General features: G+C 36.5%; 2 protein-coding genes and 1 non-coding gene across 4 annotated transcripts in view; 2 read left to right on the top strand and 1 right to left on the bottom strand.

Annotated features, from left to right (window-relative positions):
• Positions 1 to 9,411, top strand: part of Smp_198330 (hypothetical protein) — a gene marked incomplete at both ends in the record, with an annotated part of 57,359 nt that extends 47,948 nt beyond the window's left edge. The window contains 4 exon segments of the mRNA XM_018798773.1: positions 1,299 to 1,765; positions 4,148 to 4,436; positions 7,658 to 7,730; positions 9,338 to 9,411. Coding sequence (XP_018653682.1) covers positions 1,299 to 1,765; positions 4,148 to 4,436; positions 7,658 to 7,730; positions 9,338 to 9,411 — 903 coding nt within the window.
• Smp_tRNA_01439_Lys_TTT.1.1 lies at positions 117 to 182 on the top strand. The gene has a single exon. It is a non-coding gene (tRNA).
• A 3,916-nt stretch (positions 9,412 to 13,327) lies between the features above and the next one.
• Smp_078110.1 (hypothetical protein) lies at positions 13,328 to 16,771 on the bottom strand (the record flags this gene model as incomplete). Of its 2 annotated transcripts, XM_018798776.1 has the most annotated exons (3): positions 16,726 to 16,771; positions 15,551 to 15,709; positions 13,391 to 13,897 (listed from the first exon to the last, which is right to left on the bottom strand). In XM_018798776.1, the coding sequence occupies exons 2-3, from the start codon at positions 15,695 to 15,697 to the stop codon at positions 13,391 to 13,393; spliced, it is 654 nt and encodes a 217-aa protein (XP_018653683.1). In that variant the 5' UTR covers positions 15,698 to 15,709; positions 16,726 to 16,771. The 2 variants fall into 2 exon arrangements, with proteins under 2 accessions (XP_018653684.1, XP_018653683.1); XM_018798774.1 differs by lacking the exon at positions 16,726 to 16,771 and having other exon boundaries at positions 13,328 to 13,897; positions 15,551 to 15,963.
• Positions 16,772 to 17,501: the final 730 nt, after the last annotated feature.

Raw genomic sequence — 17,501 nt, forward strand, 5'->3', positions numbered from 1 at the left:
TGCCAATTAGAGACTGACCAGTTGCGGTCCTAAAAACATCAATGGGAAGAACCAAACAAACAATACTAAGTAAATTTCAACTTCACCCCATTGCACAAACAAGTGGCTATCAGGACTCAGTGGCCGAGTGGATAACGCGATGGCGTTTTAAGCGAGAGTACTGGGTTCGAGTCCCAGAGTGAACATCAACTCAGAGATGCAGGTGCATCCAGCTGACGAGTCTCAAATAGGTTGAAACGCGCGTCCTGGATTCCACCACTAGTCACTATCCATCTTTGCTTACCCTCGATGGATGTTAGTAAGTATCATATATTAACAAAATTCAACTCGATCCCACTATACTACTCAAATTAGTGAACTTCTTTCAATGAAATGACACATATCATGGTGATTTAAGTATAAAAATGTCAGGGAACTATTATAACTACGATGAGAAATGGATTAAAATGTCGGAAATATAAGTATGAATGTTTTGAAATAGAAGTACATCACTCTGAAGAGATGGATAGAGAATGCTGGTGGGCGGCCTATGCTTCTTCAGAAGGAGTAACAGGTGTAAGTAAATAACTGTGAAGAAACACCATTCATTCCATATTCATAACATAAACTATTGCAAGAAATTCACTTGGTGTTGTTTACCGATATCTTCCCGTTGTTATTTAGGACTACAATTGGTCAGTCTCTTACTGGCATATGTGCATCCTGTGTGGACTGCCTCGATATTGCATGAAATCACAAGCTTTATAAGCAAAGATGGATAATGGCTAGCAGTGGAATCCAGACTGATGCGCGTTTCGTCCTATTTGGGACTCATCAGTTGGATGTGCCTGCACCCCTAACTTGTTAATGTTCACTCTAGGACTCGAACCCAGTGCCGTTCGCTTCAAACTTCATCGCGTTATTCACTTAGCTACTGAGTCCTGATAGTCATCTGCTTATGCAGTGGGGTGAAGTTACATTCACTTAGTGTTGTTTACTTATATTTTACCATACCTTACCAAGAGATTCTTTAATTTTTTATTTAAATACAACCATTTGTCCTCACCTGTATTCTCGTTCACAACACTACTACTGTAGTTCGTACCTTAACTTTGCTAATGAAAAAAAATACATGAAACGTGAAAGTTATAACTTGGAATGAAATTGCTAATGGAAGTTGTGCACTTGGATACAGTATTTACTTACTAAATAAACGGTAAATATGCCCACATATACTTGATACTACCCATCTATTAAACATTGAAAGATGAATACACTACAAATTGACAAACATGTAACTTTATTCTATTGTATTTTAGACAATTCTTGGCGGTGAACTTATTTGTCTTTTAATGAGACATATATTGATAAATCTTCTGACACGTTGTGTTCCTCAATCACAAACTTGTTCTCTACAACAAATCAATTCTGATAAAACTCCAATACATCATCCTTCCACACCTCGACAACATCAACAACAATATGAAGTCGGATTGAAATTGAATAATAATATGAATGATGGTCGTTGTAATCGTCAATATCAATTCAATAATGATCATGGTGTTGATGATGATGATGATGATTCAACGGATCTTCTTCTTTTACCAAGTGGTGCACGAAAAATTATTGTCAAATCAAAACATTCACAACCATTGGAATCGATAAAAAATAATGAACATTCTCAAATTGGTAAACCTAAAAATTCCTCTTCAACAAACATTTCATCTAAATCTATGACGAAGTTGACTAGTTTCTATGGTAATAATACTCAAGCCATTGATAGCAAGTATGTTATAAAGTTTGGGAAAATAAAGATCCTTAATATTGAACGGTTAAATTGGATTTGTAGAGATTTGATTATTTCTTGGATCGATTGTAATGAAATTGTTATGAACCATTGATGATTGTAAAGAAGGGGAATTCCAATGTCTAGGATGAACCAACTTTTCAGTTTTGAGTAATTATTATTCAGGATAAGAATTATCTTGGAAACAGAACTAATCATAACAAACCCATTAATCAACTAATCAGTAGTTGTGCGTTTTTTACTATCACTTGATTGATGAAGTTCTATTGATAAGTCAGAAGTATCAATGAAGTGTAAACATTTTGGAAACGAAGATCATTTTAACAGTTGAATTCACGAGGTGATCTAATCTAGACCATCACTGAAAATCTGAAGCACTAGACGACTGTTTCGTCCTACTATGGGACTCCTCAGCGCCGTACGCACCCTAGATTCCGCATGCGGAATCAACAATTAAATTGGATAATTATTGAGATATACCTGTAAATTTTGTAGAGTTTAAGGTGTAAACTGTAACATCTTCTACTTGATTATGGCAGAATACAGTAAATAACTAAAGGCACTCAAACGTGTAGAACCCCTACAATTAGAAGAACCAGGGGTAGTGATTATTGAGTAAGAATCAAAATTGTATAGAAAAACATGGGTATTTATGGTTTTTAGTATTAGCTATAACATCAATATAATTCAGCTAATCCTAAAGTAGGGAAGTTATAGAATTGTCCAATCATAGTATGTCACGTTGATATTCTAGATAGTTCTATCAGGTTCTGATTGAATGGAATTTCTTTAACTCCTTTCGAGTCTCTGGAAGCTTGTTCGCTCTTTTTGAGAATCATCCAAATATGGACAATTGATATGTCCTGAGAAATGTAAAACTTTTGAATTAACTCTCTTTTAGAACGAAACAAATGCATAGTTACTTTTTTCTTGAATTGTTACTACTTCTTTGACGACTATGTTACTCACTGATAACTTTAACTTTGAAAAGAATTCTCAAAGTTCAACTTTCCCTCTCTCTCTCTCTCTTTGACTTAATCACTTCCTTGTATTATCTTACTAGAGTATGATAACTGGTGAATGTAACTATTTACCATTTTCAGGGTCGACCTTTTCTAACCCCATCCCTCCTTGTGGGAAGGCAGCATCGCTGTTATGCTGGTTGTCTGAAGGAAACACCTTACTGTTGTCACACCTCTGTACAGTCAGCAGTACGACTTGGTCTTCGGACCTTGGGTTTGCTGCTTTTAGTCTTACCGCTCTTCAACCAACCTGTCTGGCATGGTAGGACCTTGAGTAAGAATTGTTGCAACCAGTATAGCTCGATTGGTTCATCATTATAGGCAAGCCCGACCACCACGTCAAGGTAGCAGCAATGGTCGGGACCTTCGTAAAATATGAAAATCATAAATCAAACATATTATTTTCATATCTTTGCGTTGTCATTTACATACTTCATTATCTCTCTAATTCTGTTATTATTTTAATTACTCTCTAATTTCCATCCTGTGTTCTTCATTTTTAATTTTTCGGTGCTAGGCATTCCATTTCCCATTGGTACTACATACTACTTATATCTGTCAGCATAAGTAGCTAACACTACAATACAACTACTTAGATGCCTAAACTGAAATTAAACGGAGTGAGGTCAGAGTCGAGTTTTAACCAGTAATCAGTTAGTCATGTACGACGTAAAACCTTGCACATATATGCGCCATTTCAAGTTATACATACCACAGTACAGTTTGATAAAAATTATTTCATGACAAATAAAGAGGTATCAGGAGACTTCGGGTTTCAGGTTCTAAGAGAAACCAAAGTATGAGTGCACTCTTGTGCCATTGTGATCGACTTTCAGTTATGTCAAATAAATTCCCTAGCCATTATTTAGTTGCGATAATAAATAGTCGGACCCTAGCCGAGTAGTATACACTTGTTAACATTATTTCATCCAATTATCATTGACTTCATGAATTAATGCTACAAGGTGGAGTTTTTTTTTCAAGCTGGATGGTTTGGTCGTGAAGCTTTCACTGCTCTGTTGAATAACATCATCAACACCAACTTCAGGTTATTGTTGAACTTTAACCTGTCTCAGCATGTGTCAAGATCACAATCGACAGGACAAACTGTGAGTAGTCACACGTGAAGAAATTGGGACGCTTCACTTCTACCTGAAGTTTGTACTGATATTGTTATAAAAACAATGAAAGCTCCACGACCAAAACTAACCAGTTCAGAGAAGAAGAACACTCCACTTAGATCATCCAACTCAACTACAAATCTTCACCATAAACGTCATACTGTTGAACTCCTTAACCTTACATAATGATGGTGTGTCTTTTCTTTTCTCTTATAAAGGTTTTCAAAGCATCATATCTATGAAATAACTAATAATATATTACATGAAGTGATATTATGTATTGGTTATTTATGCGTTTTGAATTCGGATAATCAAACAAGTTTACAATGTGGTCCATCACCAAATCTATTACAACGTCTTTTATCATTACCATTTGAATATTTTAGTTATTGTCCATTACAGAATATATTATATCCAACATTAATTGCTTGTTGTTATGAGCATACATTAAATACGAGTGTATTAGAAACTGAACTTAGTCCATCTATATTAGCAAATTATATTGAAGTAAGTGATCATATACGGATTGTTTATTTTTGATTCTTTATTTATTTAAACACATAAATATTGATACAATAGGGGGCACCAGATGTATATGCGCCGCACAAATCTTATTTGATTTGTGTGAGGGCTTGGATACTACCCAGGTGCCCAGACCGAAGCAGGTGGTTTTCTTAGGGGACCACACCTGGAGCCTTTGACCTAAAGGTCTGATCAACAAAGCAGTGGAGCATCGTGAGGAGATGCAGTCCCATGGTAGCTGGTGACCAAATAATTGGTTCATACGCTATTTGTTCCTTCAGGATGCTGGAGCCCATGTGCACCATTGGTTAGGAATCAGGGTTTTCCAACTCCCCTAGGTTAACTTTCTATGTTCACCAACCCGGCTAAAGCGCCGGACATTCTCATTTCGTCCTCTCAATTTCGTAAACAACAGTAATGGCACGAGAAGGCATTGAGTAGGACTTCTCTGACAGAGGCTATATACGCGTGACCATGTGAGAGCATTTGGAGAGGGAGAGCGGACTCTCCCCATTCTCGGCCGTACCAGGGCATTTGGGGACATAATGACACATCTTATAAATCATATTCTGATCTCATAAATGATAGAGTCGAATGTATGTAGTTCGATAAGAAGAAGAAAAGAAACTCGTGACACATTGATTATCTGGTTGGTAAACCGGTCGATTAATAAAAAAAGCAAGACCTGTTATATCTTGTGGCCTGCCTGCGTGTCCAGTTAATATATGTCGTGACGATGCCGCCAATTGGAGAGCAGTGATTTATTAATCGGATCAATAACACACGAAACGTGTACGAAAAGTCTAGAGTACTTGTCAGTTCTGCTTTCTGTCTAGCCCAGCCAGTTAAGTCCAGAACACCAATCTCAGCCTCTGTAGTATGAATTATTTATTTCAAACATACTGGGTTTATATAACAAACAGACAGATCACATCTTACCATAAAATAGGAAAAACCATTTGTACAAGATTTTGCCAAATGTGGCTGTGAATGTGAGGAACAGTAATTAATAGACTGAGGATAACTCAAGAATGATAAGTCGTATAGTAATAGTTCATAGGTCAATACAAGGCTCATAATAAGGGAAACATGAATATGTATAGTTTAGTCATTTGGCAAAATACACATAGTATTGATTCATAAATAAATTCAAAATTACCATTCATTATCCTTATTGGGGCATAACAGATTATTACAATTTCGCATACGTTATATACTCACTAGTAACTAGATTTGAGAAATTTCCGGATTTTTACTCAGACGCCGTAACAATTGGAGTTAAACCATGTAGGATATGATAACGATATCAACCGAAAACAATAAAAGATAGTTGTGTAACATCACGACTGATTGAAATGGTAACAATGGTAAGATCTAAAATGCATAGTGATAATAGACTAAAACAGTACTCACAACAATTATCGCATGTGATCGGAATCAAGGAGTTCTGCTTTAAGCTTTTTAGTTACGCGCTTAAAATAGTTAGCAGTATAATGAACAAGAACTCAAGTGGGGAAGACCAATCTATTACTTCATACAGAACTACAGAATGTCTTGTTAGAATATGAGAACGATACATTAAATGCCTCATTTGCAAATATTCCATCAATAGTTTTTTACATTCTGTCGGATTGTTCCAATTCATAATTCCTCACTTTTTCCCTTTCTGTTTTCTTCAATTCGATCTTCTCAGCCTTCTTCTGCCAGCCCACTCAACTTTTGATTGGTGTCTGTCGACATTCGGAACATACACCATAAAAGCATCAGCCACTGGAAAGTAACAAAAGCCACATACTTCTGAAACTCAAATTTTAATGTACTGAAGTTTTTGAGATATGTATTACCTATGACCAACTACTCCCTGACCTCGACACGCAAGTTAGGTAATATAGTGTTAAATTGAAAGATAGCTAAGGGTGGCGAATGTCAAGACATGGTATTAGTCCATAGAGATTTATAGATGTAGACTACCAAATTGAAACCTGTATGATTATTATAAACTAATAGTTGCATACGGATGGTATAACTCAGTATCAGTCCCAATTGCTCGGATGCATACACACTTCGTCTTCCTCATAGATAAACGTTTTGAAGTTGTCTTATACTCTTTATTGCACGAACCCATATTTACTACTGATAAGTTTACTATTTACAATTATGCTGGCATCGCGCTCTGTACTGGCATGTGATTTGACAACTTGAACCGATACGTATACTTACCAGGTTCTGTATTATGTATGACTAACTGTAGTCTCTTTTTTGTTAACCAATTTATTCTCGATTATATTTTGTACAACTACCAGTCGTGTTGTAGTGAACAAGAACACGAGTGGGGGACAATGGAATGTATTTAAGCACCAATTACAGACTATCTTACTAAGATCTGATAACCATACAGTCAACAGTTAGTGTGCAAAAATAACAACCAATTATCACAATTGATTGATCACTGGGTGGTCATCAATGTCATGCGAGCATCAGTTCCCTCAGGAGTACGGGTACACCTTGCTGACGAGTGCCAAATAGCACGAAACCCAGGTCCAGGGTTTCCTGTTGACCACCTCCAACCATCATCTTATCTCAATATATATAGTGCACGCAGTGTCAAGCCACCTAGACTGGTGGCCACATTGTAACTTGATCGATGACATTCGATCAGCACTAAGAAGGACTTGACACGCATGACATTGATCATCACCCATTGACCAATCAATTGTGATTACATCTCAGTCCTACAGGAGGTCGGTCGTGGCCCGAGTAGCTCACTGGTGACATCTCTGACTGTGAAGCTGAGTGACACGGGATCGAATCCGTCAGGGAGCACCAGTTCGCTCAGGATTACAGGTACACCTTGCTGACGAGTGCCAAGTAGCACGAAACCCCGGTCCAGGGTCTCCTGTTGACCACCTCCAACCACCATCGTATATATCCTTTCTATCCTCATATATAATCATTCATCTTCTCTAATTTCATTGTTTATGCATTTCCCTACCGATTGTGCTTCATTTCAGTTCTTTGCTTATTGGTCTTCTGCCAAAATACATTCTATGTCTAAACATCACCATATACTACTTATATGGATATAAGTAGCCCACACCACAGTGTGATTCATGTGAACTAAGATTCATTGTCATTTTGAAATTTAGAAATATGATAGAGATACTATTGGTTTCATCCTATCGTTCTGTTTCTTTTCCTTTTCTTAGGAACGCATACTTGAGAGAAAGGTGAATTCATTCAGAAAAATTGAGAAAAAATGTAATAATAATGAATTTCTAGGTTAGTATTTGACTAATCATACATACATTTATTTAGCATATATATCTGAGAATGATTGTCTTGAATGAATATGTGCATTCGATGTTTAGTTTATTCGTTCAAATTTCCAACATCGCAGATGACTTAGCTCTTCTACACCATACATAGCAACAATGTAGATGAAGACAATCAGTATAGCAATCGGCCTCAACATACACAAGGGAAAAGGCAAGATACTAAAATACAATACAGCGAGCACTAATCAAATCACATGTGATAGAGAAGCTCTGGAAGAGGTGGAAATTGTTACGTATCTGGGTGACACTACTGATAAACAATGAGAATCTGTTTAAGACGTAAAGGCAATGATTGGTAAAGCAAGGACAGCATTCCTACAGTTAAATAACCTATGGAACTCAAAACAACTGTCTGTCAACCAACATCAACGTCACAATCATCAATACGACACATCAAGACACTTTCTTCTTTTGTACGGAGCTGAAACTTCGAGAACTACCACAACCATCATTAAAAAGGTACAAGTATTTATAAACAGTTGTCTGCGCAAGATACTCAATATCGGTTGACCGGATACCATCAGCAACAGCCTACTAAGGGAGAAAACAAACTAGCTTTCAGTTGAATGGGAAATTAGGAAACGACGCTTGAAGTGAATATGACACACATTATGGAAATCAACAAACTGTATCACGAGGCAAGCTCTAACTTGGAATCTTTGAGGCAAAAGGAACGAAATAGATCAAATTATACATTAGGCCGGGAATCGGAGCTAGATATCAAAAAAACAAATAGCACGTGGGAACAATCGGAAATGAGGCCCCAGGACAAAGTATGTTGAAGAATCGTAGTTAGCGGTCTATGCTGTACAAGAGGTAACAGGTGTAAGTAAATAAGTATAATAAATAACTGATCGATAGTTTATCGGTGAGTGGAATCAAAACCATTGAGTAGCAGGCTCGAATATCACCCTTAGCTTCCACCATTTACATCTATTTTCGCCAGCTGACCAATCATAAATTAGTTGAGGGAACTACAGTTAGGGTTTTTATCACGAACCGATATTAGTTATGCTACGATAATGGTTTGTAGCCATATGGATGAATGAATTTTGGTCAAAAATCAAAGAAGTACTTTTGTAAATCTGTCTGCATCATAAGTCATTCATATGTGTATTTTCCTGATAAGCTGAATTGGTCTAATCCACAAAGCAGTAGAGCAACGTCAAGAGATGCATTCCCATGGTTCCCGGCGACCAAGAATATGTTCCCACAGAATCCTTGATCCCATGTGCACCATTGATTCGGAATCACGGTTTGCCAACTCCCCTAGGTGGATTCTCCATACCCACCAACCCGGTTAAAGTTTCGGATATTCTCTTTTAGTCTTCTCCATTTCATAAACAACACCCCCGTCACGAGAAGTCAGTGAGTAGGACTTTCCTGCCAGAGGCTGTATACGCGTGACTTTATGAGAGCATTTTGAGAGGGAAGGCGAACTCTCTCCTCACCTTCGGCCATACCAGGGACATTACTTTAAGCTATTTCTTTTCAAGTAACATTTATATTATCTAAATACAATTGTTTGTTTGTTTTTCTATTCTATTTCAGATGAACGATTCAATTTTGAACAACGTTTTAATATTTCTGAATGGGACTCTGCTAAAGCTTATTTCTCTAGATGATAATAATAATAACAATAACATACATACATACATTATGGGATTTTTGCAACAGTTGGAGGGTAAACGATACTTATATTGATTTCTCTATTTCCTAAACATCATCATGATGTAGATGTAGTGCTTTCTATTAAAAGAGGAGGAGAAAAAGTAGAAAACTGAAAAAAAAAAACGGTACCCCCCACCCCTGAATTTTTTTTTTACTTGTATATTTCTTTCTTCTTTCTTTTCGAATACTCAATCTTTTTCATTTACTAAAACAATATCAAGTTGGTATTTCAAATTCTTCAAACCAAACATTCAACTTTTGATCATTTATACATAATAGAATAGATTGTTGATTCAATATAAGTTTTCTTATATGCATTTTGGGGGGGAGAAATATGGTATACTTTTGATAAGATAATAATAAAGATGGACAGTACTTGAGTATCGTTACTACTAACTCAACAAAACAACAGCTGACGAAACAATACAAAAATATTAAATAGGCAAGTTATTTGAAGTCCTATTCACTACCTTCTCTTGGCCAGACAGTTTTATACAAAATTGAAAGGATGAAAAACAAATGTCCCACGCTTTAACCGGCTCGGTGGATATGGAGGATCTACCTAAGGAAGTTGGAAAACCCTCATTCCAAATCAATGGTGCACATGAACTTCAGGATCCTGAGGGAACAAATGGTTTACGAACATATTGTTGGTCACCAGCTACCATGGGACTGCATCTCCTGACGTTGCTCCATTGTCTTGTGGATTAGACCATTAGGTCGAAGGCTCAGGGTGTGGCTCTCTAAGAAAACCACTTGCTTCGGTTTGGGAACCTGGAGAGTATCATAGCCCATACACAAATCAAGTGACATGTATGGCGCATATGTATTCGGTGCCCCTTTGTACCAATTTTTATGTGTTTAAATGAATAATTAGTTATTGTTAATTGGATATCAAGTGACAGTCAAAACCTAAATAGATCATGAAAGGTACAACAATAAAAGGTAGTGTGTAGAATATTCTTAATCAATCTTAAATATGCAAAGACCGAAAATATACAATTCTCAAAAATTCAAAGACGTATTCAGGGATGTATGCAGCGAAGCTACAATAATACCTTTCAACATTAATAGTAATATTACTGACTAGAATAATTGATCTAACCAGAGATAGAAGTTAGAAGAAAATTAAGACATCTCACTGAAGAGAATCTTCCTTCCAACACTGTTACTTCTTAGTTTCTCATACATCTAGGTGTATGTGTTAATCACTAGTACATATATCCAAAGGAACTAACCATAAGTATAAATCTAAAGATTTAACTCATCCATTTATGTGTATAATAACAGCTACATACACCTTTGTATACATGGATTGCGAAAGTTCAATATTTGTTTGCCGTAATCATCATAACAATCAATATACAATGTACAACAGAATAATAGATTGAATCCACTTGGTATTGTTTGCTTTTCTTCTGAGGCGCAGGTACATCCAGCTGACGAGTCCAAAATAGGACGAAACGTGCGTCCTGGTTTCCACTGCTAGCCACTGTCCATCTTTGCTTACAACAATAGATTGTTTTATTTAAATAATAATGTAATTGTGTTTATTTTTCTGAATTATTCATCTAGACACTTAAAAATTCAGTTTTACTAGTTAAAATTTCCATAGTTGAAAGCGTGAATCAATTGAAGCTAGACCACCAGGGAAAACCTGGAAGCACTGGACGGCCGTTTCGTCCTATTTTGGGACTCCTCAGCAGTGCACATCCACCAGTGGAGTTCAAACCACGTCTGTCGTGAGATATCAACTCACTGAAGACAGTTGGTGAACGATTACTCAACTTCGTGGATTGGTTGAAGTTAGACAGAAACACCACCGGATGCCGGCTCAGTGGTCTATCGGTTCAGTGCTCTGGCGCGAGACTGGTAGGTCCTGGGTTCGAACCTCGCGAGGTGAGGTCGTGGATGCGTACTGCCACTGAGGAGTCCCACAATGGGACGAAACGGCCGTCCAGTGCTTCCAGGTTTTCCATAGTAGTCTAGCTTCAATTGGCTCATGATTTCAACTATGAAAATTAGGTATTTGTTTACACATAGTACTTAACATAATTTAAAAGTAGTTCGATTCGTTTGATTAGAAATTATGGTAAACCGGCACAAGTTCAATAATTAGCTTAGTATCTCTCGTTCGGTGACAACACATTACACAGTTTATTTAAATTCATTGCCTTTTATCTTTGCAGTGAAGCTTACAACCGTTTTTTTATCGGTTAGGCATATATATATGTAACTGGTATTGAGTCCCACTGGTAATTTTAAGGTGCTCTTATCGAAATGTGTACTGAACCTGAGACTAGATTGAGTTGAGTGATTTGATTAATCACTGCTCCATTAACGAGAATAGCACGAATATTTTCCAAACGATACGTATATTCTGGGGATTAAAGATTTCTCTCAATTTCCCTTCACATAATCAGTCAAACAAACGTAACGTTCAACATGGTACGTATGCACGTCCGTTGATATTGTTGTACCCCATCAACACCTAGAGATAAAGTTGTTGGATGAAATCCCAGAATAGTAGAAGTAGTAACAGTTTTAGTGATAATATAAAACATCAGGGATCAAACATATTATTCAAAAAAAATACAAATTCGTAAATTAAAACAGGATTACGAGCGATTCATAAGCTTAGAATTTGAAAGAGGACGAAGAGTGGGTGCACCAGTGCAATTTCAAACGATTTTGACACGTCATTCAGAGTCTCTAACCACTAGTTGTGATGATTATGCAAACCACAACCAGGTATTCGACACCTGTTAACATGGCTAAGTCCAATTGTTATTGACTTCAAGGACTGATCCTATGCTTTGGTTTGGTCGCCTCTAGATTTCTCCCAACCAACTTCTACACCAGTCGACATCTCCCATTGTGGTTGTGAATATGTAACACATGTCCCAACCACCTGAGCTGAAGTTTTACTATCTCATCTATAATCCAAGCATCGCTTAATCGATAGTTCCAAAATTAAATTCTCTTATTCAAATTTTTCCGGTCAAAATATCCGTATTTTTGCCACTACACTGGTTTCAAAAGACTACTTTCGCATTGTACATATACTACTAGTAATAAAGTGTAAAATGATCCCCTTAAAACACTACGCCAAAGAATGTAGGCAGTTTTACTTCACAAATACATGACGTAGAAACCACTAAGGTATAGCTTTTGGGAAAAAACAGCAACGCTACCATAGTTCCGAACTAGTTTTTTTATTTATTTATTTGAACACATAAATATTGGTACAAAGGGGCACCGAATACATATGCGCCGCACAAATCAAATCAGATTTGTGTGAGGGCTGTGATACTGCCCAGGTGCCCAAACTGAAACAGGTGGTTTTCTTAGGGGACCACACCCGGAGACTTTGACCTAAAGGTCTGATCCACAAGTCAGTGGAGCAACGTCAGGAGATACAGTCCCATGGTAGTTGGTAACCAACAATTGGTTCATACGCTATTTGTTCCCTCAGAATACTGGAGTCAGCCCATGTGCACCATTGGTTTGGAATCAGGGTTTTCCAACTGCCTTAGGTGAACTTTCTGTGTCCACCAACCCGGTTAAAGCACCTGCCGGACATTCGCTTTTCGTCCTCTCAATTTCGTAAACAACAATAATGCCACAAGAAGGCAGTGAGTAGGACTTCCCTGTTAGAGGCTATATACGCGTGGCCATATGAGAGCATTTGGAGAGGGAGAGCAGACTCTTCCCACTCTCAGCCGTATCAGGGCATTTGGGGGCATTCTGATTTTATACACCGTTAAGATTTGTATTATTATAACGGTTATCGCGGTGAACGATTAACGAAAAGCACCACATTACAGTCTTCCCCCATTCAATTTCTTTTCTTTTGAAAAAAAACTCATCCATTGTAAAAGGTATAAATTTAAAGAGAATAAAATAATCATTCATTTACAATATACACAATAGTTAAATACTATTTGTAAGTGTTTCAAAATTACGATTGATTTTTGGTCGTTTTTTCATGGATCGTAAAGAATGATCGTTAATTTCGGAATTTGAAGATTTTTCATTCATTAAATGAGGGGGTACTGGTTTCATATTATCACTATGTAAACTATCTAATGGTATATTAGAAGGTTTACATATTGATTGGTTTGTCATTTCTTTCATTTGAACTGTTTGTTTTGGATGTATTACAGTAAGATTATGTTCTTCCGAAGATACATGAGAAGTTTTAGTGGAGCAAGGGGTAAATCGTTTTACATCGTAGGTAATGACTAGATTATCTAAATCATCCATACGTTTTCTACTAGAGTTGACTTTTTCTTTCGGCAAATTACTATTACTATCATTAGAAGCATTGACACTTGTACATTCAGTTAATTCACTAACAGATTCCTCTCGATTACTTCTTGGTATAAGATGATCATAATAAAGATTTACAATATGTTCCAATGTATTTACATTTGACACCTACTTTTCAAATAAACATAAATTTAAGAAAAAAAGTAATTATCACAAAAAAAATCAATAATCAGTACATTTTAAAGTTGTGTTTAGATAGTTAAATACAGTAATTTGGAATTACTCAGTCAGTCAAAACGTAGAACTTCGTACGTACGTACATCAGTTCGAGTTGCCATACCACATGAGCACAGAGATCAAGTTGTTGATTCAAACCCCATAGTGGTAGAAGTAGTAAAAGTATAAGCAGTAATCCGAAAGATTAGGGTTTGAAGATGTTATTCAAGGAGTATAATCCAGTGAAATAAATTTGAAAAGAGAAAAAAAGCGACACAAAGAATTCAGAAGATTAGAATTTGGTAGAACAGAAAGAGTGGATGCACCTTCACCATTGCAAACGATTTTGAGCCATGTCATTCAAGGTCTTTAATCATCGATTGCTATCATCTCGCGAATCCCAACCAGGTAATCTACACCTACCAACATGGCTCAGTCCACTTGTCAGTGACTTCATGGATTTGTGCCACGTTTTGGTCTGGCCGTCCCTAACTTTCTTTCAATCTACTCCTACACCATGAAACATTGCACGTCGGGGCAGTCGGTGGTTGGGCATATGTTACACGTGTCCCAACCATTTCAACTGATGAAGTTTCACTACTTCATCAGTCGATTTGCCATCCTTACCTAGTACCTGTTTCCTAACAACTGCATTACTTAGTCGTTCAGAATTACCAACTAAAATGCATTCCTATTTACAGGTATAAGGACTCTATATATAACCCTACTTTTTCTTAAATGAGTTACAATCGAATAAAGTTCACACTGTTACAATTCTAGGCTACATAAATCATTGATCAGTCAAAATAAAAGACGGAAGAGATCAAATAATTAGGAGTTAAATACAGAGTTATGATTTCATTATAATTCAGAAACATGACTTAAGTTTAGAAAAATCCCAGTCATAGTCATTCAGAACTTAGTTGAAGTTCAAGTAAATCATAGTGATTACATATATGCTCGAGTTCAAAAGCATTAATTACTTCATCTACAAGACTATAATGTATAATGCAAGTAAGATTACTATGCTATAAACCAGTTACATATCCTAAATGTCTAGATTCTTTGTGAGGATTTGAAGAAAATGATAAATAATTACTAGAAGATCACTACATAAACCAATGCAGTTTTACATAGCTTTCAAGATTGTTACCAAGTAAGCTGATAGGGATAATTGTCTCCCAGAAAATAGTCCCTCAAAATTTATATAGAACTACATCGTACACTTGTCAAAAACTTACCATCAACGTGTAAAACTTGGGGCACTTAATGTCTAAAAGATAATCCTAAGAGATTAGGAACCGAATACTTTTGAGATGATTTTGAACATATTTGATGTTTTCCACTTTGTAAATTTTACACTTTAGTCTTAAACTGGGTTTCATTTATACTTATTTTGATATCAGGAGACAAAGTAGATGGCTTTATTAATATTAACTATCAGCGCCCGTAAATTTGTACATACACTATAATAATCACTACTTAAACTGACGTATAGAGATAGCTGCCCTTGTACGGCCGAGTGTGGGGACAGTGCTTAGAATCCAAACATGAAAATTTCGAACTAATAGTATATAAGGCCAGATTACATAACAATTAACTCACTAAAGATTTGAAACCTCGACGTTCAAATATTTCTAGTAGTTGGTCTATTGACATTTGTTCCGGACAATATAAATCAACAGTAACACCACATTTGGGCAAATATTCTGAAACTTTTGGTTTCGACTCATTTTTTTCTTCTTTTTTCATCTGGTCTAAAGTCTGGAAATTAAAAACCCTTTGGAATACATAGAATGATAATGTTGACATTTTGTGAAAATAATAAAGTGAGCATAATAAGATTAACCTGGTTGATTTTAACACATACTACACAATCTTAACAAGCACTGACTTCTACTCCTCTGACTTAATCTCATGAGTTAGAAATGTAACCAACTAAATGCATTTAGTTGGCTTACATAGATCCTTGATGTTAGCAAATATATAAAGCGACATCCCCGCTATTAAATCTTGTGAGATATATCCCCGATGGCATTTGGACAGACAACCTACCGAAATGGGAATTAGTTTGAAATACGAATATGAACAGCGTGATCTTAACTGTTTTTTTAGTAAGAGACGTCTGGTATTAGACTAAATACAGGTGTCTTACAAACTATATTTAAATTTGACTTAAGGAGGTTCAGTTGTTGAGTTTGTGAAGTCAATCCTTTATACAACATCTGCTAAGGACCTTCATAAAACTATTCATACAGTTGATAGATTTTAATTGTCTTCGACAAATGAAAGATCACACAGTCCCCCCGGCTAAACGAGGGACTTATGAAGTCTCAGGTGTTTTTTACAGAACATTTAGACTAATAAGCCTAACTGTATTTTAAATAACATTCTTAGACTTTACAGTAACAATAATTCTTAAATTATGTAACGGCAAGACATTTTGGAATGTAATGCTAAAAAGCAACAGACAGGCGAAGGAAGACTTTACATGAACTGTATTCAGTTTCTTGAGTTAAGTCAAGTCAAATATTGCAAGGCGTCAAACATTTTACTTCAATGTCACGATTCTCGTGGCAAGGTTAAGATACTCCAGTGACAATGAGTACATGGATAGACAATCGAATGGCAACCCTCGTTTCTTTAATACAATATGCTACTTCCTAAGCTTTTCACCTTTACACAATGAAGTAAGTATTATCATGGAAGATCTGAATAAATAGCATTGAACGATATCTTAATAATTCACATCAAGTACACATTTTTCAGTGTCTAACTACTTGCTGTTACATTATTAAGGGCTCGACAACTGACAGTCTCTTAACCGTTTGCTCTCAAGGTCATGATTTGAAACACACAAGTTCGTTTCCAATATCCAATATGTTCGACACGAGCTTGCATAAACCAATCGATTTCTTCGAGTTCTTTTTTTGTTATTATGGTGTGGTTCGGGTGTTTGTTTGATCTCAATAAGTGATATCTGGCCATTCGACTGCACTAATTCCAGTCAACTTGTCAGTTATATATACATCTGTACATTTTGTAATTTGAGTGAGTACGTTTGTCTGAGGACAGTAGGGATTCTGAATACCAATGACTACCACAATATCACGCAGGAGGTTGTTTAGTTTCAATGTGAAAAACAATAAGGCAGAAATTACAGAAAATAATTGCTCCAAGAGTAACAAATAAGCTAATAGATTAGTAATACAGACAAAATCCCTCAGCGAGACTTCCCACTTGTCACAGGCTCATCCTTTTGCCCGTACCATTTGCCTGGCTTAAATCAGGATCTTCTATTTTCAGATATGTGCTTTTCCTGAAGTACATCATCTGCGATATAATCCTGAGTAATGTCCACTACTATCGCCCAGTGGTTACATCGATCATTAGCCTCTATCGCTCTCGTGAACATGAGGCGGGTTGAAGATACTTTTTCATTGTCGTCAAGTCTGTTTCGGTGTTTCCAAGTTAGTGAGTGTTCTTGTTCCAACGACGTATCTCGATTGCGAACACACTGAACTTCACTAAACCATGGTCACGACTTCCTGATGTT

This window comes from Schistosoma mansoni, chromosome 7, assembly GCF_000237925.1.
Source record: "Schistosoma mansoni strain Puerto Rico chromosome 7, complete genome".
NCBI lineage: Eukaryota > Metazoa > Platyhelminthes > Trematoda > Strigeidida > Schistosomatidae > Schistosoma > Schistosoma mansoni.